This window comes from Callionymus lyra, chromosome 17 (assembly GCF_982586985.1).
Source record: "Callionymus lyra chromosome 17, fCalLyr1.hap1.1, whole genome shotgun sequence".
NCBI lineage: Eukaryota > Metazoa > Chordata > Actinopteri > Syngnathiformes > Callionymidae > Callionymus > Callionymus lyra.
Window position 1 is genome coordinate 2804849 of NC_141834.1, and position 25407 is coordinate 2830255.

The 25407-nt window shown below is 39.2% G+C and overlaps 1 protein-coding gene across 1 annotated transcript; it reads left to right on the plus strand.

Moving 5' to 3' along the window:
- Nucleotides 1–3207: 3207 nt before the first annotated feature.
- On the plus strand, nucleotides 3208–25407 carry ntrk1 (neurotrophic tyrosine kinase, receptor, type 1). The gene is made up of 17 exons (XM_087812678.1): nucleotides 3208–3389; nucleotides 7753–7827; nucleotides 8734–8805; nucleotides 11707–11775; nucleotides 13315–13466; nucleotides 14226–14368; nucleotides 15824–15962; nucleotides 19222–19554; nucleotides 19618–19635; nucleotides 19703–19761; nucleotides 19821–19923; nucleotides 21231–21386; nucleotides 21601–21731; nucleotides 22026–22198; nucleotides 23743–23983; nucleotides 24046–24204; nucleotides 25222–25407. The coding sequence occupies exons 1-17, from the start codon at nucleotides 3208–3210 to the stop codon at nucleotides 25405–25407; spliced, it is 2391 nt and encodes a 796-aa protein (XP_087668804.1).

Here is a 25407-nt window from a genome sequence, read left to right on the forward strand (position 1 = left end):
ATTTACAACATTCTTCTTTCCTATCATTAACATGCTTTGCAGCCATTTATTGTTTTCTTTGATTAGTTGTGAAATTAAGATACTAGAAAACATTTGTTCATTGGGCGAAAAGTTGAAGGTTGATTTGTGTAATAAATGTTTTGGTTATTATATATTATATATTACAAGTATTAAATGAGAAATACATGAGAGTTCTGAGTTCCAGTGGTCCTAACAGTTGTATATACCAACTAAACAAATTGAAATCTTAATAAAACTAATGATAACATTGACATAAAAATTACATATCAGTATTGTTACTGGCATTTTCTTCTATATCACTTTACTTCCTAAAGGATAGTGCTATAAATGCAGAGGCCATTGTAACATGTAATACATCCACATAGAAAACAAGTGCTAATATAAATTCACCTGCATTAGAGTCGGTGCGTTACTACTTAATGCGTAAAAGCATTTTCTTGTACCTGGTCCAAATGAGCTTTTACTCAGCACCGCCGTCTTCAATGTCCATCTCTCTAAGTTCTGGACCTGATTGATTTTTTTCTGAGTGTCAGAAAAACAGTTGTTTCATTTCCCCATGTTTACCTGCCAGATCGTAAATAGAAGTCAGTGAAACGCTGTGTTGAGCTAGACAATAAAGACAAGTGGACATAATGTAAACACGCGTGAGACACTTCCATCTATGAACATGGTCAAGCCGGCTAACTGCTCCAAACTAGCCATTGTATTTATCTCTGTCAGGCAGAGATTGATTCAAAAGCCAAGTGTGGTAATTAACCCCTTTCTGTAACCATCAATCACCAGAGTGCATAAAAACAGTAATCTCATTAAATATGTCGACTATCGTTATCTGTCAAGCATATTTCCAAGTGACGCCAGCTTGAAGATTGTCATGTGGCCTCGCAGAAATTAGATCTTGGCTAAATTAATTGAAGAAATTGAACTGAGAGAAGGACAAAGTTGATTTGGTGTGTGAAGGGACGACTGCACCTGATGGTAGGGAAATTGAATGCATGAATTTGGTGTCTTGCCTCGGAGAGTCATTGTTTTTAGATATGGTTGCCTCTTGACATAACCTCCCCCCAACCCCACTACTTTATCACTTAACTGGTCTCTTGAAGCTCTCAAACACTTTTCCCGTGAATAAGCTCCTTGTCATTTCTGCTGAGCTAAGAAGAAGCAGAAGACGGCGTAAAAAGGAAGAGTAATTAAGCCACCCAGATAATCCTGATGACAATGGCAAAAATGGCTATTCAGCTCGAGGCCCGTAATTGTGGTCGGGACTCTATGACCTGACTCATGTGCAGAGTGACTGAAAGGATTGAGGGGTGGGGCAAAGTATTTGTCCCATGAGGACAAGAGGAGCTCCGCAATCATGTAAAGAACATGCGAGTGTGTCACGGCCGTCAGCTGAGATAGTTCACTTGCTGTTCTTGTTCAGTCCACATCAAAGAAACTAAGTAGGTTTCAGAATGATGCAGTGCAAAGATAAATACTCAATATATATTACTTTTAATAAAAAATGACGATTCAAAATGAAGAGAAAGAAAAAATCGGTTGCTTTCCTTCACCTTCACTCGCATTCCAGACTTCCCTCATTTCTGAAACCTTCTTCAATTCACCTGAGAAACCACATATGTCCAGTACTTTCTTACGTGGGAGTTGAACCTCTCAATAGTTCAGGTTCCAGCTCTACGTGGACTAGCAGTTGATTTCCTATGAATGTTTCCCGGATGACTGAGAAAGAGTCGATAAACCTGCAGAAAAAACTTTTGTATAGGTAAGATAATATTAGAAACAGATTTTAATCAGGGAAAAACAACTGACATGAAAATAAAGCACAATTGATTCTAAATCTAGTAACTAACGTTTATGCCAGAATAGGAGCCAAGCGTCAGTAGCCACCTCTAGTTATATGACAATGAGACGGTTGTGCTTTGGTGAGAAGGACTGTGTTTGAGCCGCTGTCTGGACTGAGGGACCATGTAACGGTAGTGATATTGTGATCACTTGGTTCAGCAAGCAACATTTGCTGTTCATGAATTAACTGCTAAAGTAAATAGTCACTTGATACAATAGTTTTAATGGTTAAAATTAGATCTCAACAGACTGCACTTCTCCGGACTTAATTTTATTAAAATATCAGGTTTCTTTGGTATCGACTGGTCGGGCCAGACAAGTGGAGACCATAGCAAGCCTTCGCAGCACACAAATAAAAAATACTTACTTGCTTACATGATCTATACCCCAAATATGATATTTTCTTTGACTCACGATGTATAAATTAACCTCATCATAGAAAATGATGTCCTTTGTAGAATAAATGGATAAAACATTTTTGTATATAATGTACATATGCACATATATATATATATATGAAACAAATAAGATAAATATATATTTAGAATGAAATAAATGTGGGTGCAGAATAAAGAGTTATAAGTATAAATATAAATAATGGCAAGGACTAACTTTGAACATATGTTAATAATCGGAAATATGTTAATATAAAATAAAAGTAAATACATAATAAGCAGATAAAAAAATATTCATCATCATGATAAGTCATAGAAAAAATAAAAGCATTAACTTAACTTTAACGCATATGAAGCTCACTAAATATAGCAGCCTATAAATTAACAAACTTTGACGTGGTCCATACGTGATTTTTCTTTTATTGATGCTTTCATGTCATTGAATCAGCAGCGCACAGATGAAAAACTGCACACGGGTCGTCTTCTGCCCCCTGATCAATAATCTTAATATTCATCACGACCGGTATCAATCTCAACTCGGCCAACACGAGCCCGGTCCAGTGGTCCACGACAGTGGAGAACATCTGTCCCATAAGACTTGACTCCCTGCTCCTTTCACACCTCAGTATCTATGCTGGAGCCAAACAGGGGTCCAGATACGATCTCCATCACAACATCTTCTCCCTCACACACCCTTGACCCCCACCCCACCCTCCTCCAATCACTTTCTGAGGTGTCTGGTGACTCTGGCCCCCGTTATGGTGCCCCTCCCTGCCTGCTGGAGGGAGCGAGATGGAGCCTGCAGCCCACTACCATGTCCCCAGAGGCCCCTCGCTGCCCCTCCTGCTGCTCACGCCTGCTGTGGCTCAGTACCAGACCCTGACCAACTTGGATCAGTCCGTTTGAAGCCTCCTCACCTCTGAGCTGTTGCTGAGGAGACACATATCTGAGCATGGCTCTAGCTGCTGGTGCAGCCCTGACCCTCGCCCTCCTCGCCCTCACACTGGCGTCCTCTCTGGGAGGATGCCCGCCGGCGTGTCGCTGCTCCTCCACGATGTTGCAGTGCCTGGAGCCCGATGGCTTGAACAGCATCCCTGCTCTGGCCATCCAGGAGAGTGAAAATGTGACGGAAATGTAAGTAAAACAACCTCTGGACTTCAGACTTCTCTGCCTGCTGTTCAGTTCATCAGTACTTTAACGTAAGATCAGATTGTTGGAGGCGTGTTTACTCCTGGAAAGGTTTGACGAAATATGTTCTGGACACTCTAGCTTCATTAGTTGCCTTCTTGAAAACTTGATTGAAATAGAAATCATTACAGATATTATTCAGAATATTTAGAACTTACAAAGGAAATATGGGTTGGCGTGTAAAAAGGCAGAATATAAAAGAGTGTATCATTTAGCCAAACATTTTTAATTAAAAAATAATGAAATTGAAGATTTTTCAAGCACATAAGGCATGTAAATATTACTGATTTGAAATTGTGAAATAAAAATGTTTTGAATAATGAAATGAAAAATGAACATAAGAAGTTAAAGTCCATTTATGGATGACTAAAAAACCTTGAAAATGCAAAAATTGTGGACCGTTTTTATATTTTAAGAGCTTAGCAGTAGTAGACAGGGGAGGACTGGTTAAAAGCAGCCAGGGGTCCAAAGAAGGACCCCGGGACGCAGTTTGTCTCGCTCAGTCATTTTTCATATGCCTTAAATATTGTCTCATCAGGCCGAGGTGTGTTGTGAGGGTTTAAACATTTACTCAAGCTGACATTTTGAGAGACTTTGAGTTGCATTTGCTTAATAAACAGTGACTTTTGTGAGTCAAATTCAAATCAACAATGAAAAGGAATGTTTTAAAGAATTGAACAATTAATCCTTTGAAAATGTGCCACTCCCAGTGGTGCAGAAAAGTAAGCAAGTAAAGGTTATTCCTAAAGAGCCTTTATAGATCAGGGTCATATGCCTATATACTATAAAAGATCAAGACACATAAGACTAACACAGGAGTCCCAGTAAAGCCTGCACAAATAATGTCTTAAGATGTTTCTTGAAGGAGTCAGTAGACTCCATCAAACACAGAGGGAGAGGAAGATCGTTCCAAAGCTTAGGAGCAACAGCCTGGAAGGATTTCTCTCCTCTGGTCGGAACCCTGTTTGGGAACCATCAGTAGATTCTGATCCACAGACCTCAGAGCCTGAGCTGGGGTGTAAGGCTGGATCAGATCACTGAGGAAAAAGGTGTTCTTACTGTTATGTGTTGTGTGTTGTTCAAGCAAGTCCTGGAACCCTCTTGTCATTTTGAGCTTATTGCTACCAATACTATTTAAGAGCAAATTATATTATTGAAAGAAAGGAGTGTTGCTTTATCAAACAATGTGGCTTAAGACAGATATTATTCTCATTAAAACCTGAGCTGAACTAAACTGAACCCTTGATTAGGCTAATGGTCTTTAAACAATGACATGAACTAGAATACTACTAATATTGCAACTACTAGATGTCACAGGTGCATCCTCTTCTAGCAAGTTGTGGTACAGATTTGTCCCATGCTGCCCCTTGATGGCTTGTACCATCAGACCATGAATCTCTTTCAAACTTCAGCAGCTCATCTTGTCTGCCCTGATACAGCTCCTCCGCTGTCTTCACTGCTACTTTTGCATCAGGCCACCTAAAGATTAGGGTTGGTCCGACATTTTCAATGAACATGTTTCAATGGATATCAGGATGATAAGATGTTGGTACTGTTCTAAAGTTCCATCTGGAATCAGAAAGGTGTTGAGGGGACTTGTTTGGCTTCTAACTGACACACTAGACGTTTCTCTAGCAGAAAAGTAAAAAAAAAATTAGAAGCATCAACCTTCATGTTAGTGAGGGGAAAAAAGAGGTCCATACTATATGGTTTAGTCTGGTGTGCAAAAATGTATCGACCTGCATGATGTCTGAAGGTCTTTGACCAACCTGTACCTGGTGATAGTTTAGTAGCTGTCACAAATCGTGAAAGTTGTTTTAAAACTTCAATTGTATATCTTATAAAGTCATGTGAAATGGGCAGGATGCTCTCTCAGCGCTTCTCGTCTTTGTCATCATTTAACGGTCTTTTCTGTTTTTTTTTTTGTTTTTTTTTAAGAGAATTGCAAACATTCAAGTGCAAAATATAGAGTTTTGTACTACTGGAACAGTTATTTCTGAAATTATAGCAGATTCAAGACTCAACAGGAGACATTTCCAACTTTCAGTGAGCAGCACTGTATTGGCTAATAACTATTATTTAAGGTTGGCTTTAAAAAACTCTTCATGGAAAGACTGGAACTTTGTGATTTGAATAGCTGCTGTATTATTATGCAACCCACCATCAACTCCAGCATGGAAACCTAAATGTCACTCTCCGCTCCTACACGTTGTTACGGCTTTGTTCCTATACACAAATGTGAGCAATTAGGACTTCTTGAGTCGAAGAAGCTACATTTATAGAAGCATACTTCCGTGGTGAAAGTCAATTTACTGCTGGTTTTTTAGCCCCATTGTTCTCTAGCAGTCTCCGACTTGTGCTGGAAGACCTGCAGCTCAACACGTGGAGCGGAGTGAAGCTTGACATTCTCTTTAAACGCTCAATCAATAAATGAGCAGAGCGGTGCCGCTTGTGTTTACCGCTTTGCTACCGGTGCCAGAAAACAACGCTGGGTTGTTGGCAGCGCACTGGAATACGACAGAACAAACAAGGAACCATTACCGTGCGCTGCAGGATCTGAGATCCTTCAAATGGCCGGTTATAAATTCAATTTTGAGAATTGCCCTCATTGCACCCCCTCCCGCCCCCCCTTCATATACTCAGAAACAATAGATGATATATAACCCACTTGGCTCAATCCAATAAGCTGAGGCGATGGTTGATCCCGGGCCCACCTGCCCTGTAATCACATTACTGCTGCGTGTGTCAATCACACTTGAATGAAAAGGTTTGTTGGCATCAGTGGATGAAGTGAAAGTTTTAGTGACGCCATACGTCTTGACCCTCTTTTTTCAACCATAAAGGAATTTTGAGATTTTTTTCTGATTTTTGTTAATTTATTTTATTCATAATTACACTCATTTTCATTCTGTCATGTCACTGTTACAACAGAAACAGTTGAGCAGTAAGTGAACTTAAAGTAATGGCTCTGGACAACTACATGTCAGAAAGTTGATATAAATCTAGGATAACAACAAACGTCTCTATATTTGTAATTATAGTGGAATTTATTTGCAGCCACTTAATACTTAGTACTCAGTGCTCACAAATATTTACAGTTTTTCTTCTTAATTCAATGCACTTTTAAAATCCGACTGAGGCGGTAATTCAGCTTATGAACAAAATATTTTGGGGACATTTTTACAGTGAGGACTTAAATATGTTTCAATGGCAATAAAACGCACACTTTTTCCACATTCAAAATCTCGCCGTTCGAGCTTTGTGAAAATAATGCTCGAAATGTGTCAGCGGATTGAGAGCTATGCAAACACAGCTGTTCAGTATAGGTAGTTCCTTTTATTATTCTAGAGAAAATCAAAGGATTTTGCTAAAATGGCTTGTGGGTTTGTGTCGGTGTTACCGTAAAACACAAGGTGATTATTATTTTAGGAGAGTTTGAGAGCTCCTCTTCTCTTTTAATTCAACCTGACGTTTTTTCCACAGAGAGAGCCAATATTTGTAGTCATCTTAGATTTATATAAAACTCCTATACATCTTGTAAATCATATTGTCACACATTATCATGCCCATATTTCTTTTTTTCAGAACAGTTTAACTGTTTTACTTTTAAAATATATTTTAAAGTTTGAAAAGAAAATTTAATATTGTATGTATTTCTGTAAGAACAACAAAAAGCTATATGTGATATTTTTTAATAAATAAATGATCCAAGGAGTAGGTTGAATACATTCTGCACCTAAGTGCACTTAAGAACCTAATAATAATAATGTATATTTTGTTACTTTCCATTTGTGGAAAGCTGAGTTTTGTCTTAGCTTGCGGAGTTATGAGGGTGTCAATGTTGTTTGGAAAATGGGTTATTATTGTTTCTTAATCTGCCAGAGAACATGAATGAATGCATAAGGTGATAATGCTTTCCCATCTGGTGTTTTGCTCGTCTTGGAATCATTGTCTGCATCACTGTGTTTGTTTGGGGCAAAAGTGTAATGATTTAGCTAATTACATGCTCACTATTGATCTAAAGGTCAAAGGTAACTCGACTCAACTGCGTCTCTTAGTTAAATAGTCAATAGTCATTTTCCTTTCCAAGACTTTCTTTAGAATTGAACACGTTTCCTAACAATATTGTTTGTGGAATTCGAAGTCTCAATATCGCCTTATATGGTTGACGTCTCCACTAGTCCTTGTTTCCCATGTATTAATACTTGAATTAAATGGTCATTGTTCAGCGCTGTTGACACTGATATTGTAGACCCGACTAGTATCTTAATGGTATGACATTGTTTCGCGTTTCTTTCTCTTCCCACAGCTACATTGAGAACCAAGTTGGCCTGGAGAACATAACAGATATTGATCTTTCCAACTACAAAGAACTGAAGAATCTGTAAGTATTTGCTTGAAGATGACAACTCGAGGCACTGATAGAATGTTCTTTTAGTTTTAAGGTAAAAAAAAACTTTGTTTTCTCACCTTCATATCCCACCATGATTTTTTATTTGGTGGACTGGTCATGTGACTGTTGTGCCTTCTGTGAATACGTTTGTTTCAGTTTCGGTTTCTTAATTTCAATGTGGAGACATCCTAAAAATATTCTTGATGAAAGCATTTGACGTTTTAGACATTTTTCAAGCTATGAAGCCTTCACAGGACAACCTAGATTCATGGACTCTTTAGAACCAAGACAATATAATTACAGTTTTAACTAATACAATTGTCTATTTATCTTTCTAGAAAACAACCTTTTAAATGACTGCGCTCTTAATGTTGTTTGGTGTAAATATTTTTGTTCCCTTCTAATTCATATTTGGCTCTTAAGTAAAATACCTTAGCCTTCAAACCATGGGTTTAACTCGTGCTTTAAGCAAGCTTAGACACACTGCAGACAACGTCTTAACTAGCTTTGCTTGACTGATGAACTTTTATCTTAATAATGAACAACAGCCGAGACATAAGGAGTTAACACTTGATGAGTTAATGAGGCCTAATGATACAGTTGTAAAGTGAAGACACTGTATAATGATACAGTGTTTTCACTATACAACTGTACATACAGTGTCAATGTACTGAACGTTCCCTAGATGGCACTCTAAGTTTGAAAATGATGCCAGGGCTCATTTTATTATTAGAGCCAGAGATTATAAAGCAGAAAGTGCCATCGAGATACACACAGTATCATGATGCAGTGTCTTCACTACACAGCTGTTTCATGAGGCCTCACCCCATCACATGTTAACACGAAGACTACCTCATCTCAATCTGTTAACTAGTTTGTCTTCCCTTTCTCCGACAGCACCATCACTTTCTGTAAACTGAGACTGATCTCTTTTGCCGCCTTCCAGAAAAACACAAAGCTCCAATACGTGTAAGTACCCGTCAATAACACACGGATCGTCTTCCTCGTGTCATGTTTTGACCTGTGTGTGTTTTTGTCACTGTCAGTGAGCTCTCTGCTTGACATGTGTGACGGTCACAACTTTATGTCCCTATTCATCACATCCCATAATCTCAGTGGTCATCTTACATCTATGTTAAGAGTTAATCATTTCTTATTAAAGCTCGTTCAGCATTTCAATGGGATTTCCTATAGATACTAGCATTAAGCCTGTGAATTCTTATTACATTTTTGTGTATGAATGTTATATATGCGCTCCGCTTTGTTGAAATACATTCAATTGTATCAAACTTTTTAGCAACCCAGTTGTTGATCTTGATCCAGTGCATCCACTATTTGAATGTTTAAAAATGTGCTAATGACACAGACCAGCTGCTGAATTAATGTTGTAGTCACATGTAAGAGACCAAAACAACTCCAGTGTAGTAATCTAGGAACCCAATCAGATTACATAATCTCATTCTGTCGTACAATTTTCTCTTTATCACAAAAATAAATAATGCTGTCAGGACTTATCGACCCGATCCCTGACATCAGTTATTCCATCAGCAGCTGACCCTCATCTCCTCCATCTGAGCCAGGGCCACATGTCCCTGTTGTTTATCTGCATGACGGAAGGTTCGAAGGACCAGATACGGGGTGAGGGGGCGGCAGGCATGGGGGTCTGGGTTTGCAGTTAGCCATAGAAATTGGAGAAGACATCCACCAGTCACCTTTTACTCGCTCACTTATTGACAACTGATGCATAATAAATACTCTCCACTAAGGTCCATTATCACTTAATCAATATTTCTGCGAGGGGGCTTCAGGCGGGCGAGGGGAGTAGCGGGAGCTTCTGTGTGACAGATGTGTTTCTGAGATTGAAAAATACGACATAATAAGGCAGGGCAGTGAACACGGCGTCTCAAATACGAGCACTATTCTTCCCCTGAATCTCTTTTTAGTCCTGGAACATTGTTCTCTCTCTTCCCGCTTCGCTTGGCCCCTCCGGACGCCGGCAGGAATCGAGCCTGTAATGGAGACGCCCCAGTGGCCAGCGTATCTGACATGAACTTTTGGGAGCAGGGAAAACAAATAATTGAACCCTTGGCCCCCGACAGAATGAATATGTAATGGTTTGCAAGTGGACGCTCCCTTGTGTGGATTCCTGTCATCTGCAGGATTTTATTTACGTGCATCACCCGAGAAGCTGTTGAGTCTGATAACTCTGATGACTTCATGTTGTAGAATTTGATTTAAAATGATGCCACATCAGAACAGATGTATATGTAAATACTAATAAAAATTTAGATTGGCTGTAACAAGAAATATAACTTAAAACTCTTATATATAAATTCTAATTCTTATATATAAATATATTTATGTTACCATAACTGAAAATAGTAACAATAAAATTATAAAATGTTTGTTGAAAAACTATACAAACGAGACAATATTTTTTTTAAAATGTGGTTTGTTTTAAAGCAGTAATACGTAAGATTAAGAATTGTGTTTCTCCTACAGTCAGATTATTGTAACTGTTGAACCTTCCGACACGACTTCATTTGTTTTGCAAAACCTTTTTTTTTTTTGTGTAGGCCTTTGTTTTATGTCAATTCAATTCAATTCAATTCAATTTTATTTAAAGTGTCTTATCATAACAAAGTTATCTCAAGACACTATACAGTTGAAATAAGACTATAGTTGATTAAGGAAAAATAGATCCCATCAATTCAACAAAGAGCAAGAAGCGAAACACTGTACAGTGAGCTATGGCGAGGAAAAACTTCCTTTTAGAAGGCAGAAACCTCGAGCGGAACCCGACTCATTGTTGACGGCCTGCCGCTTTGACCGGCTGGGAGGAAGGATGGGGGGGTAGACAGATGGATAAGGAGAGGAGTGAGGGAAATTATAGGGAGAAAAAAAGAGGAGAGTGTAGGAGAGTCCATGGAGAGAACTTGGGATCTCGGGATCCTCATTAGTTAAAAAACTCTCTCAGTACTTCATATGAAAACTCTTTGAGCCACAGATGTAAAGCAATTTTGGTGGTCATGTGACACTCACAGACTCTCAGGGTGGGTGGTCCAAACAATCTTACATAGTAAGGAATATTTCTATAATTAACCAAAAAGAGTCTAATGACTAATGACAGTTCAACATTAAACCATCATTACAGATAATATTCAAAAATGAACCTTCACAAACTCCACTTGTCACAACCAAACAACCTTCCGTGTTACATTGATCCGAACCATAAAACCGCTATCATGAAGCACTTAATTGAAATAATGGGCTGTAATAAAATACGTCTTGAATTATTGATGTTATTTCTGGGCACCGAAACATTAAAGTTTGTCTGGAGTAACTTTCTAGAAGCAATTAGAATCAAAGTTCTGAGCTGGACTGTAGGTTTGTTCGGTCAAATATGATTCTGTTTCAGTCCCTGAAGCCTTTGACGTGAGCCGCATGGAACTGCTCAGAAAATTGATCAGGAGTCATTTGCTGAAATAATGTTCCCTGAAATTTCCTACCTGGAGTTTTTGGTGTTGACAGCACAACATTTGTTATTTGACAGCTGATCAACATTTACTTTGGTTCAACCCCTCGAGACCACAGGACGCACAGAGCAGCTGATTTTTTTTAATGCTCCCTGACTCTGAAAAATAATTGAAGTCTTCCTCAGACTGTAAACTGTTCTTGTTGAAGAAAAGTCAGAAAGTAAGAACGTAGTAACAGAAACCAGGAACTGCAGACATTTAGACATAAGAATTCTGCTTTGTTCTAAAGGTTTTGTTGTAGTATTCCAAACACAGCCACAGAGCTAAATACGAAATAGAAATGAGTGTTCAATTTGATCTTTATTGTCTCTCTGATTGATTTTCTTCTCAACAGGAATCTGGCGTCCAACTCTCTGGAGCACATCTCCTGGAGGGTGTTTCACTACCTGCCCCTGATGAACCTGTAAGCTGCGTTTCTTACATTCATTTCTCTTATTAAATATGAAAAATAACTTGTTTTATTATTATTATTATATTATTATATTACACGGAAAGATAAAAACTTACTACTTAAACTCAACAAAATGATATTTTTAACCAATAGATTATACAAAAAGATTATTTTAAAAAATCTGCATTTTTCACTTTAAAGAAGAACACACTGATAATGCATCTTTTGTTACTTTTCATTTGTGTATTTATGTCCAGCTGAGTTTTGCCCTTCCTCGCTGAGTAAAAAAAAACCTAAATGTATAATATAATTTTTATTCAAATTAGCTTTTTATTGTCGAAATCAAACATCATTGAAAATGAGGGGGGGTTGTATTACAGCACATGGATTAGCAATTTATATTTATATTTGTTTATTCGTTTATTATGGTGAACCAAGAACGAACTCAATCAATTATCAGATGTCAGTTAAGAAGGGCTCATCTTTTAATGTGATTTTAACAAAACAATACAACCAAACATATAAATTATTACAACAATTATTTACAACAAATATAAATTCAGGTTTTAGATTTTTTTCTAGTTTTAAAGAAAAACTTTCAGGGTGTATCACCTTCTTACTGTGAAACATTCCTGCATTATACAACACCATAGTTGACAAAATAAGGCAACAGGTGACAGCTCCTGTTATTACTGTCTTTAGGTTTTTAATTTTATTTAGAAAGCACTCATTAAAAAAGACAAATTTACTGAAAAAAAATAAGAAAATGAGGTCTTGAACCAAAGTAATAATAAGAGTTGAAACACTAGGTAAAATATTGATTGTGAAATGAAGAAAAGATAAAAGAAGTCAATGAAAGATTGAGGGAAAAGAAAGAAAGATGGAAAAATGAATGGTCAAAAAATATAAGACATTTAGGTTTGAAAGTAAAATGTTCAAGAGTGTGGACAAATGATGAGGGATAAAAGATCAAAATAGATAGAAGATTAGACAAGAAAGAATGGAAGAGGAGGAGTTTTAAAAAACAGAAGTCGGTGGAACATTTAAAGAGAATTAGAAATCTTCTTCTCTCTACCTCAATATCGGATTTAGAATCAGGAGTCAGATCCATCTATCATGAGATTGAGTTGAAAAACATCCCGTGCTCTGAGCTTTAAGGACCACACATGAGAAGCTGCCATATGTTCTCACTGTGTGGTCGAATTGATCCTGACATACCAGCCAATCGTCTGCTCCAATCCCTCACCCGTCTCTGCGTCATAGAATTAAATATTTGCAGCATTGTATGAAGACTGAAGTTTAGAGAGAACTGAAGGGCTCTTTTCATCTCATCTGTGATTCAACTTGTTCTCCTTTCTTGTGTTCTCATTCTTTGTGCACTTGATTGGCAGCTCTGCGTTTCCAATGGCAACAGCTCTTTTGGATGAGACAAATTGTGGCAGTGAAAGTCATTGTTGAGAGAAGAAATGGTCATGTCTGCTGAAACGTTGAACAAAGTTACCGATGTTTGTCATGAAAATAGAAAATACAAGGTGTTGGTTTGTGCTCCAGGATCCTGCGAAACAATCCTCTGGTCTGCTCCTGCGAGCTGCACTGGCTGCAGCAGTGGCAGCGAAGCGGTCGCGCCGACATCGACACTCAGAACCCCTGCATGCCCGGGGATCAGGAGGAGTTTCTGGACATGCTGGTGCTGGAAAACTGCAGTAAGTTCTCAGACTAAGGTTGTGTTGTCCTCTTGACAAGTTTTCTTGAAAAGGTTCATGAAGCATTTATTTATATATATTAAAATGTATTTTATATGTAAAAATATATTTAAAAAATACTACATTTTGAAATTAATACAAATATATACATTATTAACAGGCATTAACAACATTGTAAATATGATTAAATAATACATATTTTATTACTTAATAATGATATATATTTAAAAATATATATATATATATATGTATTAATTAGCTTCACATCTGGGTCATCCAAAAATTGCCTCATAGAAAAATATATATTTTTTTAAATTCATAAAATACACTTATATCTTAATTATGTTCATTAAATATTTAGACCAAAGTCGCTCACAGTGCTGACCAGGTTTGACCGAGCAACACAGCATGCTCTGGGGGGAAGCATTTGTATATGATATTTAAATTAAGCAAACCTCTCAACCATGAAATATTGTTTTGAGTCGCAACAGGAAGTAGAAAGGTTGGATTCAAATTCTGACATTTCAGTTCCAGTTTGGTTAAGAAGTATTTCAGCTCAGCAGGCGGAGATGACCCATCAAACCCACGCCGGGACACTCACGTAGATGTGTCACTCACAGTGCAAAAAGTAATTCCCCACATTATCCGGAATCTGGTTCTCAATTGTTTTTTCAGTACCATATAGAGTGAAGACAGCGTTGCCAGGAGACAGACTGTAGCTCAGGTCTGATTCTCAGCGTTATCTTCTGCCGATCTCAGGCCTGCCTCAGGTGACCATTCTTCCCTCCAAAAACAAGATCCGAGAAGGAGGGAACCTGACCTTCGCCTGCCATGTGACGGGGAGTCCGACTCCACGTGTGAGGTGGAGGACCGAGCTGCTCCACTCCCACTACTACACACAGGTAGTGAGTAAGTGTGTGTTTGTGTGTGTGGTCGAGGTTGCCATCCGGCAACACATAATTGTAACTACCAATTGCTACTATATTCATTTATTTTTAATCGAGTAGTTACATTTCAAGTAATTTAAGATGTATTTTTATTATATAAATTCATTAAAATAATTACTTTACATTGATTTTTAGGTTCATTTGTTTAATTTTCTGTAATTTACTAGTTTTATGCATAGTATTAATTTCATTCACATTTTCTATGAAGTAAGCTTATTAAATGATGTATTGAAAATGTACGCCAATTCTTTGTGAGGATAAATGTTTATTTTCCTAAATATAATACATATAACAATTTAGTTAAAAATTTAAAACCCTTTGGAACATCATTTAAATACTATATATGCCCCTTTGGAATATCAAAGTTTTTCTTTGGCTCTTTGAAAATGGAATTTACAGTACTCATGATGTCCTAGGAAATGAACGTGTAATTAACGTGTAACAGGTTCACTGCGGTGGTGTTTAGATTTCAAATAGGAATTTCTCATGCATGTTTTGTGAGTCATTGTACCCACGTTCTAATGTACAGTACTCGATTTAATGTTCAGTACGATGTCCTCATTTTTTTGTATCATCTGAGGGAGGGTTAAAACGTTTTGATTACTAATTTTAATATTATATTTGCATTCAAAAATATATATATATTCAATAAATAAACATGTTAGTCATTTAATTTTAATTATTTTTGGCACATTTTTATGTTGAAGTGCTCATAACTAAAATAAATGTACCAATCAGAAGATATTTAGCTCATTTATTTTCAATATGCTTGATGTAATTTGTTAATTTTTCTTGGTATTACAATGATTCTTATTTTTTCAAATAGGCCGGCTGGAGCAGCAGGGCCGTCACTTAAGAGCACAGTTAGCGTCTTTCTGGCGGCAGCTGTTTGGAATTTGTAATTAGCTCTGAGTATTTAATGGCATCAGGTTCACTGTGGTGAAGCTGTTTGGATTTGTTTGGTTTGAATTTGAACCCGTGAGTGGCTCTGCCTACAAACCTGAAAGCACACTTGTCCTTATAGCCCCAAACTCTTGTCTTCTTACACTCGTTTTTTTCCCCCAAAATTTTGATGAACAAGCTCAGATCCGTGATACTGATCATCGCTACCTTTCACATCATTTCATCATTTCCTACTCCGATTTTGCCACTGGCAAAACATGACACCCATTTGAAGTTCATGACATAAACCACATCTTGATTCTCGAGTCAAGTTATGGGGTAGAGTCCTAAACTTCTGTTGGTCCTTCATATTTCTTCAATTTATTTTATCTGAGTGAGGTTCATTTGAAATCAACTCAGGTTCTTTGTAGCTGTTATCGGGTCAGGACGACGTATTTCCACTTGTTTCTTTTTTGTTACTTATTTTTGAGAGGGAGCGTCATCGTCTCTTTTGTGTGTCCCCCTCAGGAGAGAATCTGGGACTCCACATTAGAGCTGGTTCTGTACCTCACCAACGTCTCCTCCAGCGACAACATGCACAACCTGACCTGCGAGGCCGAGAACCAAGCTGGGCCCGGCGAGGAGATGGTGCAGCTGGACATCGAGTGTAAGTGTCTGCAGAAATAAAGGCGCACTCTCCAAAAACCCCCGACTCAGGTCGAGTCAGCCCTCTTAATGGAGGTCAGAGCAGCAGAGCAGTGGAGCGCTGCTGCTCGCTCAGTCGGGTCTCCCGTGTTCCTCCGGCTCAAGTGTGTTCCAGAACATTTAATGGAGAAAGATGTGGCAGCGATCGCAGGAGTGCACGGTACTCTCCACATTTTCTGAGATTGTTGTTTGTCATTTTAGCTGATTTAGCTCTTTTCTTGCATATATCACCGTTCGCACATATTTACTATTATTCTACTCTTTTCTAATTGAGAATGAGTTCACATTTGGTTCTATTGTTGGTACATATTTCCCTCAACTATAAATCATTTAAAATATTGTATTTGATAATTTTGAAAATGCTCTCTTAACTATAATCCGTTAAAATTACATTTGTATATCTTTAATAGATTTTTTTTATACTCGAATTCACATTTGGTATTTATTATATTTTATACTTTCATTTTATATATTGAATTTTTTTTAACTTTACTCTCCTCATTTAATTTATTCTAAACAAATGAATTTTATTATTAAATTACATTTATTTTATTTTTATTTTACTTTGATATCATTTAGCTATATAAAGATATGGTTTCTTTATTTATTTTGCGATGATTTATAATTACTTTCTTTGTTTTCATTATTATAATTTTATTATTCTGTCCTGCAGTATATTCCATATTGTATTAATCAACGTTAATTTCTTATCAATAAAATAATCTTTAATTTAGCGGTATCGGCATAACATTTTTATCATTTTTATTTAGCTGAGATTATGTTTTTCAACTTCAATATTATAAGCATTATTTTTTTTTTTTTTATCTTCCATTATTTTAGATCTCTGTTATTAAATGTTATTAACTATATTTGATACTAGATTATCATTATTATTATTAATAATAATAATAATTACATTTCAGGACTGGGTAATTTAAATACACAGTACAAACGTATTCTTTTGAACGTTTATTCTGCTGCTGTTTATCTTTGCTCTTTAACAATTAAATTTATTTCTGTAACTTTGTTGAATCATGCTTTCTAATTTATATTATCCTATAACTTTGGTGGTGCCCAGCAACACAAATTAATCTGACTTTGTTTTAACATTAATGACAAACATTTTTCCGACTCAGATTAACCATCATGTGTTCAGTTGGTTGAAAGACTAAAAGATAAAATAATTGTTGCATCAGTCGTGGAGCGCCGGCGTGTTCCGCCGTGCTCTAATGGAGCTCTCTCTTACCTGGCGAGGGTTGTTAAAATAATAGTGCTGAAGTGCCGCTCGTCGTCGAGCAGCTCACGGATACACGAGAACGCCAAGAAAAGCGAGCGAGTCGTGGCTAAATTACAGCCTCGTTGACCTGCCGGGCTTCATGTTGTTTTCTTCTTCCAGACACATTAGTGCTCTTGAAAGTTGCCGGAGGAATGACAGCCCCCGGTGGTCCCTCAGAGAACGCATTCAAATGCATTAGTGATGCATTACTGTAAATATTATAAACAAAATCGTATATCACCAACTCAGTGACACTCGGGAGGAAATAAAACCAAAAAAGAGTGCAGGCGCCAATCAGCTGAGGCCCAGTATCATGGGACGGATAATGAGCTGCAGGAAAAATGGGGGCTGATAACTGCGCTGAGATCTGATTTGAGCCAGTGCTAATGGACTTTTCCTCCTACTCCGGAAAACTGCTTCATCTGCGATGATTGGCGGGCTGTAAATGCGTTAGTGCTGCTAATCTATCAACAGCAGCCCCCCTGGTGGACGGACACTCGTTAACTGTCGGCCCTTTAATTACTTGTAATGATCTCCCAGAACAGCGGGCGTTTACTGCCGGTGCTCCTACAGCGCTCCGCGAGCATGGCTTTAGTCGTAGAACTTAACCTTTGCAGTCAGACTTCTGTAACTCTTCAATCAGACTTGCTTTCAATCACAGTGAGATTTATTTAACTTTTTTCTTTTATTGATAATACAACCTTTTCGAATGACTGACTCGCACCGAGAAAAAAAAAAAATTGTTTAGGAGACCAGTGTTGTTTCGCATGTTTAATTTATTATAAATAATAGTTCAGTTTCAGTTCAGGCAAACATCTGGTCATTGACTTGTCAACAAGTGAGTAAAAAAGTCCAGGAGTGAGTGAAGTTTGTTATCGTTAATAATCCAAATGGTAAAAATTAATCAGTTTGGTTAGTGATGTCTGTTTAGACTTTTACATGTTAGAAAGTTAGAAAATTAAGATGTTTTTGGTCCTTAAACTCATTTAAACGAATGTCTGCCAGATATGGGAAAAGTAAGTTATCTTGGAAAAATGGACGGAATTACTCACTCAAAGAAAATGTTATAAAGGCATTAAAATCTTGTTAAAATCTTGTAGATATTTATGTAGGCAGGGATGGTTAATGAGAGAAAGTCATGGACCATATACAAATATATCAAAACAAGTATCTGATTCCTTTTCCAAGTATCCGAAAATGACTTCATCAGTGACGATGAACTAGAGTCAGACAAAGAGAAGAGAATCAGCGTCCACGTTTACCTAATAAACAATCTCTGTACTCTCATTGTTTTTTATTTTATTTTCCACTTTAATTCGGTGACAGAAATTCCAGAACTAAGTAAGACATTTTGGTCTCCATAAACACACATACATACATCCTTTTTTGATAAATCTTTTAATTTAACCTCACTCTGCTAACTGACCAGAAATCAGTGAAGATCCAGCGAGACAAACTTCCTGTCAGCACTTTGGGAGACAGGTCGCAGGTTAATAAGGGGGGGGGGGGGCTTTCTTTCTGCACTCAAATGTTCCGTGTAATTAACGTGTTTCCTGTAACTTCATGTCCTGTCTAGCTTCCAGGTAGCTTTTGTGGTCGAGGGGTTTGGATTCATTATTCATAGCAGGTCAGCGGGATGTTCGGGCTCATTGATCCGTGGAATCTGCTGCTCCTGTATCAGTCCTCGGCTGAAAGAGTGACATGAGCTCATCAGGAGTTTCGAAAAGTCAAGAAAAAACCGTCCAAAGCTGTGGTTTCTCAATATTTTCAACCAAGCAGCTGCTTCTCTGAGACCCTTGGATACATGAAGGAAATTATCCTTTTTCTTATCATTAAAATCACAAACGCACCAAAAATGTTCCAATATTTATATTTAATTTGCTGGACTGATCCAGGTACAGGACCTGTGATTGGCTCGGTCACAGATTGTTTTATGTCTCAACAGTTCCCGCCAAAATCATCTCCCTGTTGGATGCGGTGAAGCTCCATGAGTGGTGCTTCCGCTTCATTGCGGATGGAAACCCAGAGATAAAGATCTCGTGGCTGTACCAGGGCAGGGAGCTGGTGGAGACGAAATACGTGTACATGTCTTTCATGCGGGAGGAAACAGACGGATCGTCCCAGCACGGCTGCCTCAACCTCAACAAGCCCACGCACCTCAACAACGGCCTGTACACGCTGTTGGTGCAAAACAGTCTCGGGGGCGACGAGGCCAACGTCACGGGGAACTTCATGGACAACCCCTTCGACCCTTTGAACCCAGAGGGCATATTTCCCGGTACGTCCATTATCCAATTTGCAAACCGTCTCCATTTAACACTTGCTTTTTTCTCTCCATCAGTCTTCGACCACGATCCAGGTGAGTTTTCGTCTCTTTTCATCCACTGTGATGTTTCCTCACGTGACATTCTTCATTCTGCCCTCAGTTCCCACCACCAAACCTGACGTGGACGTGACCGAGAACCTGGAGAGTCGAGTATTTGTGGTAAATACCTTCACCGGTAGATAGTAACGATAAGTGTTAACCTGCGTCTGATGCTGAAGGTCTCTGTGGCCGTCGGTCTGGCTCTGTTCGCCTCTGTCTTCCTCCTGGTCATGATCGTGGTCATCAGCAAGTGTGGACATCACTCCAAGTTTGGGATTCACCGTAAGTTCTGTCTGTTTAAGAAGTGTTCTCGGTCTAACAAGAGTTATAGCTGAAGTGTCATACTGAAGTCATAATGGCGTAAAGCTGGCCCACAAACACACAGGCTGTGAATTGTTAAGATTCATCATCAATTTATAATCAATAATCCTACAGTGATTATACATGAACTTTTCCTAAATATTATCTACAATTCCAGGCCACATCAATGGATTACTGTGCCTGATTTGGTCCACGGGCCTTCAGTTTACAACAAGCTCTTTTAATAGAATAAAATAAAAGCAAAACAATTATATAAGCTCAAGCTACCGTTAAACATATTTATTGAGATCATTTTCGAGAGTGGAGAGATTTCCTGAAAATCTATTAGAATGTAAATATTTAATAATTTAAAAACAATTTGATAACCATTATTTTCTATATTTATTGGAACAGAACTTCACCAAACAAATTCAAGTACAAAAGCTTTCGCAAAAATGGACAAAAACATAATTCAATTCATTAATTGATTCCCAATTGATTGATCATTTGACAAAAGTAGTGTTGGTGGGTTGTAAGAATGGGTAAGTAATAATCATTGGTGACCACTGTCTTAAGCAGATCAGGGGACCTCATCGCCCCTCTTCAAATATGAACTTTTGGGAGCTTTAAACGGAAGCGTTCGGGTACAAGGTGTGCCCAACTTCAGTCCGACCCTCTCATCCTGGTCCGTTCTGGACATCCACCACTAAAGTGCCTTAATTACAGCCAGGGAACGAGGCAGGCCTCCCTCGCCACCGCCTTGTGGCTCGGCCATTAAAGAAGATGGATGGATGTGAACAGCTCATGAGATATGGTTCCCCTCTGACCCCGCCCCAACACACACACACACACACACACACACCAGGCACACACGTTACACTTCTCCCTCTAAAGTGCCTAAGTGTGCCTGATTGCCTAAGTGGACCCTCCTGCATCTTTCCATCCTCCATCGCCTCCCTCTTTGTTGTTCCATTTCCCGACTCGGACTGAGACTCAGGGGGTTCTGTGGTAGCTGAGTGGGGTCTCACACTTACTCGGCTTTTAATAGTCCGAGTTTGAAGGCTCTGCGGCAACTCTGTTGTCATTTTTTCACTTCAATGTGGTCTGATTGCTGCGGCAACTGATGATGGTGATTATGAAGGCCCGTCATCACCACGAACACGCCGCCCCGGTTTTTGCTGTCGATTTCTGGCGGAAATTTGTTTCTTTGAATGGCTTCATGATGGTCGGAGCAATCACAAAAGACTGATTAGGTGTTGTGTGTTGCTTGTTTACCCCGCTCGCCGCAGGTTCATCGGTTTTGGGAACCGAGGACGATCTCGCTGTGTCGCTGCGATTCATGAACTTCGGCAGCAGCCCGCCTTCCTCGGATGAAGACTCCGGTCTGTCCAGCTTCGTGGAGAACCCTCAGTACTTCTGCGGCATCATCAAGGACAAGGACATGTGTGAGTGCCAAACAAGTTTAAGGACGTGGACTAATTGTTTCTGCTGATCATCAAGTTGAAGAGGAAATTTTAAAACAAATTTTACAAATATTTGTAATTGTACCAGAGTAGCTATCTGTAATGTGTGTTGAGAATTAAAAAGATTGGACACCTTCTACAGAAAGGGCTCACTCTGCAACACGGTCTGAATCCACGGTGACATCTTCCTCCTCAGGTGTGCAGCACATTAAGCGGAAGGACATTGTGCTGAAGTGGGAACTCGGCGAAGGAGCGTTTGGGAAGGTCTACCTGGCTGAGTGTGCTCACCTGTGTCCCGACAGTGACAAGATGCTGGTGGCCATCAAGGTGTGTGGCATTAGCAGGGTCCAGTGTTAGCCATAATCCTTGTTAATCATGTCTGTCATAAACTAATATTTGTATAGTCTAAATTCAACGTGATTATAAGGTTACGTTTCGGCTGCTTGTGTGATTGATGGAACTCTGATCGCCTCATACCCTGGAAAGCTGGGATTATTGACCACAGTAGAAGTTTGGTGGTTATATTTTGGGCCGTCATCTTGATGTCTGCAGTGATGAAAAAGATCTTATTGATTGTTTCCCTCCATATATTGATCTGTAAATTAACTCTTTCTGGACCAGACTCTGAAAGATGCCAACGAGTCGACACGGCAGGACTTTCAGAGGGAGGCGGAGCTCCTGACCGTCCTTCAGCACCAGCACATCGTCCGCTTCTATGGCGTCTGCACCGAAGGAGAGCCTCTGGCCATGGTATTCGAGTACATGAGGCACGGAGACTTGAACCGCTTCCTCCGGTGAGTCCCAGTCTCGTCTTCTGACCTGAGCGAGCCTTAAAGTTTTTGGTCAGTCAAGCTTTGGTAACATCTATGACGTGTTAATGGTTCTAATGGCCCAGAGACGTCAAAATATTAATTTGTTTCACTTCCACATTAGCTTATATTCAGATTTTTTGATCCACCATTTTGACTCTCCACCTACTTTAGACCCTCCCATAGATTGACCGACTTTGGTAGATGAACTTGAGAGACGGTAACCAGGAAACCAAACAACAAATGTTGCCTAAATTGAAACCTTTAATCTTCTTCTAGATTTTTAATAAAAAATACAAATTACAGATTCACATCTGCAGTTTTGACAAACACAACTTTCGACACGACACGTTAAAGGAAGTCCTGCAATTATTCCATGAGAAAGTTTGCAGAGTCTTCTCGTCAGCTGGAGAAGCTTCACCTGCAAATTTGTGTGAGAACACGAGTGAATCACAAACTCACAGATTTAAAATCGCATTTCCAGAAACAGAATTGGTCGCCCCCATCGGGCAGCTGCTCCGCCACCTGCCCGTTAAACTAATCCTGCTCCTGAAGACTAGTAGCTTCTGTGGGGAGACAGACTCATTTAGGCAGCGAGTGGGTGAGCTGCGACGCCGCAACACTCAATCGCATTATTGCTAATCAATTGTGGGCGAGACTCATGTTCCCCATCAACAGTCTTTATTGTGCCCAACCTTGTTTGTTCAGCATCTCAGTGCAGATCCCGGACACACTGACACAGAACTACAATAACATTATGACCCCCTGACAGAGAGTGTTTCGTCAAAGCGGCAGTGAGTGCAACAGTTGATGTTACACGACATATAAGTAGATGTTTGTTATTTGTGATTTTTTTAAATGCATAAAACTAAAAAATATAGCTGTCAATTAATAACAACTTAAATAATCTTTATCTGTTCCCAACATATAATGGCCAGTAAAAGCCAAAAGAGTTTCAAAGTTTTTGTAGTAAACAAATAAATATATATTGTATTTAAAGTGTTATTTTACAGTTCAAATAAACACTATCCAGTAACAATGGCAAATAAAACCATTTCTAAATTCAGAAAGAAAAAACAAAGGTTTAACAAATAAAAAATGTCTCAAATTTTCAAACAAAACTCCCTTCAGCAAGTTCCATCGCAATTCTAAACAATTATAACAAAAATTGTAAAAGCAGTTGACTAGAAACAAGTACAACCGCTACACAAAAAAAAAAAATTGTTGAACTACAATCTTGCTTTGCCTCAAAAGAAAATTCCTTTACAACAACCTCTTTTTAAAGACAGCCAAATTAAAAAAAAAATTCTAAAGTCAACTTTATAATAATTAGTTCTTTATTGTTTCACATTTGAAATAATGTATTGTGAAATGTTTGTTGTTGTTTTTGATGTTTCTTTTCATGACGATGATAACATTTATTGTTTGTTCTGGGAAAAATAAAATAAATTGAATGTAGAATCTCAAAATAAAATAACAAATTCAAAAGATGGTCAGAAAGGTGAATGTGTATAAACTGTGTGTCTCAGAGCTCACGGTCCTGATGCCAGGATCCTAGAGGAGACTAAGCTACCCCCCCTTGGCGAGCTGACGCTGCCTCAGATGCTCCATATCGCGGCCCAGATCGCTTCAGGGATGGTCTACCTGGCCTCACTCCACTTCGTTCACCGAGACCTGGCCACACGAAACTGCCTGGTGGGTGAAGGTCTGGTGGTGAAGATTGGAGACTTCGGGATGTCCCGGGACATCTACAGCACAGACTATTATCGGGTAAATACTTTTTCCCACTAGAGGGAGCTTTTCTTCACAACTAATCACCGAGTCCCAAGCAGGTGGGTGGTCGGACCATGCTGCCGATCCGCTGGATGCCACCGGAGAGCATCATGTATAGGAAGTTCACCACCGAGAGTGACATCTGGAGTTTTGGGGTCGTTCTCTGGGAGATCTTCACCTACGGCAAACAACCCTGGTACCAGCTTTCCAACAGTGAGGTGAGAGCCTCCTTTCTCCGGACCATCACACAGACATGACAGTGTCAGGAAACTTGACTCAATAGTGTGACATCATCAAAAGGTTCAGGTCTACACTGTGGCAAGGGGATTACAGGGTCAGTCCTGACTAAACCTTCATGCACCCATATTGATAGTCCAGCGACGGACTCTTAGCTCAGCAGTGGATCATGTTGCTCCGCGCTCAATGTTAATCACATTGATTCTTTATTTCTGCCTCCAGCCGACGAGCTGAACCTTGTTAGACACGATCTGTCTCAGCCGGGGAAGGACAGTCCAATTATTGTGTTGCCAAACCTCTCAAATAAACCATCCCAAAACAGTGAGACGTCTGGAGCCGAGTCGGCGGACGGTGCTTTATGGTTCACGTTGTGAGCACAGTGGTCCCAGAACAGCTTAAAACTACAGGAAGAGTGAGACTCCAAGTGTCTCCCAGATAACTTAAGCACTTCATTACAGTAGCCTGATTCTGTGTGTCCCATTGTTCTCAGCAGGACAAAAACAGTTTCACTAGCTGGCAGTTTTGCTAGATAGAAGTGACTTTCTAGAACAGGTGTTTCTGGTGAGACACTCGGAGTAGAGCTGCTGGAGGGACAGTTGGGTGAGAAGGTTCTTCAGGTTCAGTTTGGAAGATCCTAAAACAGATGAGATGGGTATTGTTTGATACAAGGCATGTTTACTGTATTCAATCAAATCTGCACACAGGTCAAACAACAAGTAAACTAAAGATGTTTTCACTGCGCTAATAAGAACTTGATACGTGAGCATGTGGTCAGCTAGTAAAGCTAACATACAACGATACGTGTTTATAGTATATAGACTGCATACCTGCGGTTTGACCATGCTTGGAACACTTAATTTCAAAGTGGTAAAATGATCCTCGTCCCTTTGTTTTGAGGACCAGCTTTGAGGATTGAGCTTGAGGAACAAGGAATCCCATTGAGGAGATCAATAGGTTTGGGCCAATGTTTGTGTTGACACTTTGATTTTCGTCTTCAGGCCATCGAGTGCATCACTCAAGGTCGGGAGCTGGAGCGTCCGCGCACCTGTCCGAAGGAGGTGTACATGCTGATGCAGGGCTGCTGGCAGAGGGAGCCGCAACAGAGGATGGTGATCAAGGACATCCACAGCCGACTGCTGTCTCTGGTCAAGAACCCGCCTGTGTACCTGGACATCCTGGGATAG

Bases quoted from the DNA above. Each gene is read 5' to 3' on its own strand.
- ntrk1 (XM_087812678.1), top strand. From the start codon at position 3,208: ATGGCTCTAGCTGCTGGTGCAGCCCTGACCCTCGCCCTCCTCGCCCTC. The intron at 3,390-7,752 runs GTAAGTAAAACA...CTCTTCCCACAG, and splicing joins AGTGAAAATGTGACGGAAAT to CTACATTGAGAACCAAGTTG. The intron at 21,387-21,600 runs GTGAGTGCCAAA...CTTCCTCCTCAG, and splicing joins CATCAAGGACAAGGACATGT to GTGTGCAGCACATTAAGCGG.